The sequence below is a fragment of the Nicotiana tomentosiformis genome, chromosome 5 (assembly GCF_000390325.3).
Source record: "Nicotiana tomentosiformis chromosome 5, ASM39032v3, whole genome shotgun sequence".
Classification (NCBI taxonomy): Eukaryota; Viridiplantae; Streptophyta; class Magnoliopsida; order Solanales; family Solanaceae; genus Nicotiana; species Nicotiana tomentosiformis.
This window is the reverse complement of record NC_090816.1, coordinates 132,306,269-132,307,218: the sequence shown is the minus strand read 5'-3', so window position 1 is coordinate 132,307,218 and position 950 is coordinate 132,306,269. Positions and strand designations below refer to the sequence as shown.

General features: G+C 35.7%; 1 protein-coding gene across 1 annotated transcript; it reads right to left on the bottom strand.

Annotated features, from left to right (window-relative positions):
* Positions 1 to 227: 227 nt before the first annotated feature.
* Positions 228 to 818, bottom strand: LOC138893174 (uncharacterized). Its single transcript, XM_070176949.1, has one exon. The coding sequence runs from the start codon at positions 816 to 818 to the stop codon at positions 228 to 230; it is 591 nt and encodes a 196-aa protein (XP_070033050.1).
* Positions 819 to 950: the final 132 nt, after the last annotated feature.

The following is a 950-nucleotide window of genomic DNA, read 5'->3' as shown; positions in this document are numbered from 1 at the left end:
TTAGTCTAACTGCGTTATTATTCTAGTTTTTAAAACTATACCTAATATTAGAACTAATGAGTCATTAACAAACTTGGCATATAATGAGTGATGTAATTAGAGTAATTTTTTTTTTTGGTAACTAAATATTTTTATTTATCACCAAAGATACTGTACAAACCGCAGCTAACTAACACAGTTAGCTATCCGAGAATTCGTCCACTTCTACATGATCATAGAGAGATTTACTAGAATCTAAACATAAGTACATCCCGTCTAATTCTAACTGGAGCTCGCGCACTACAAACACAAGCAATATCTCTTGTTAATGACTCACTAGCTCTATACACCTTCTCAAAGATTCTCATGTTTCTTTCTATCCAAATGCTATAGACATACTCTGCGTACATCATCTTGAAATGTTGTGCAACTGGTGATTTCCCCTTTGATCTGCTAATAATCTCTTGTTGGTGTTGTTGCCCTCCCACTGTATTCATTGGTCGCTCTTGAGCCCATTGAAGTAGTATATGCCATACTCTTTTAGAGTATTCACATTCCAGGAAGAAGTGTTCATTAGTTTCATCAGAACTTTGGCACATCAGACATTGAGTATTTATCTCTAATCCCCATTTGGTTAATATGTCAGCAATTAGAAGTCTACCTTGTAGCTGCAGCCACAGGGTAAATGTAGCTTTTGGCCGAGCGGAATTAGAGAAAATCATGTATTTACATGGCACTCTATCTTCATTTCCGATCAGTTGTATGTATATTTGTCTTGTGATGCTCTTTCCAGATTTAAAATTGCATTGCACTTCCTCCAAAGTAGACCTTGCTTCCATAATCTTCCTGATCATCCAACATGCATGTTGAGGTATAATCATTAGGGTTGTGCTAATTTGGTAAATACCGAATTGCCGTACCGAAATCAAAAATTTTGGTATTTAGTTTTGATATTTTGGTATTCGGTATGG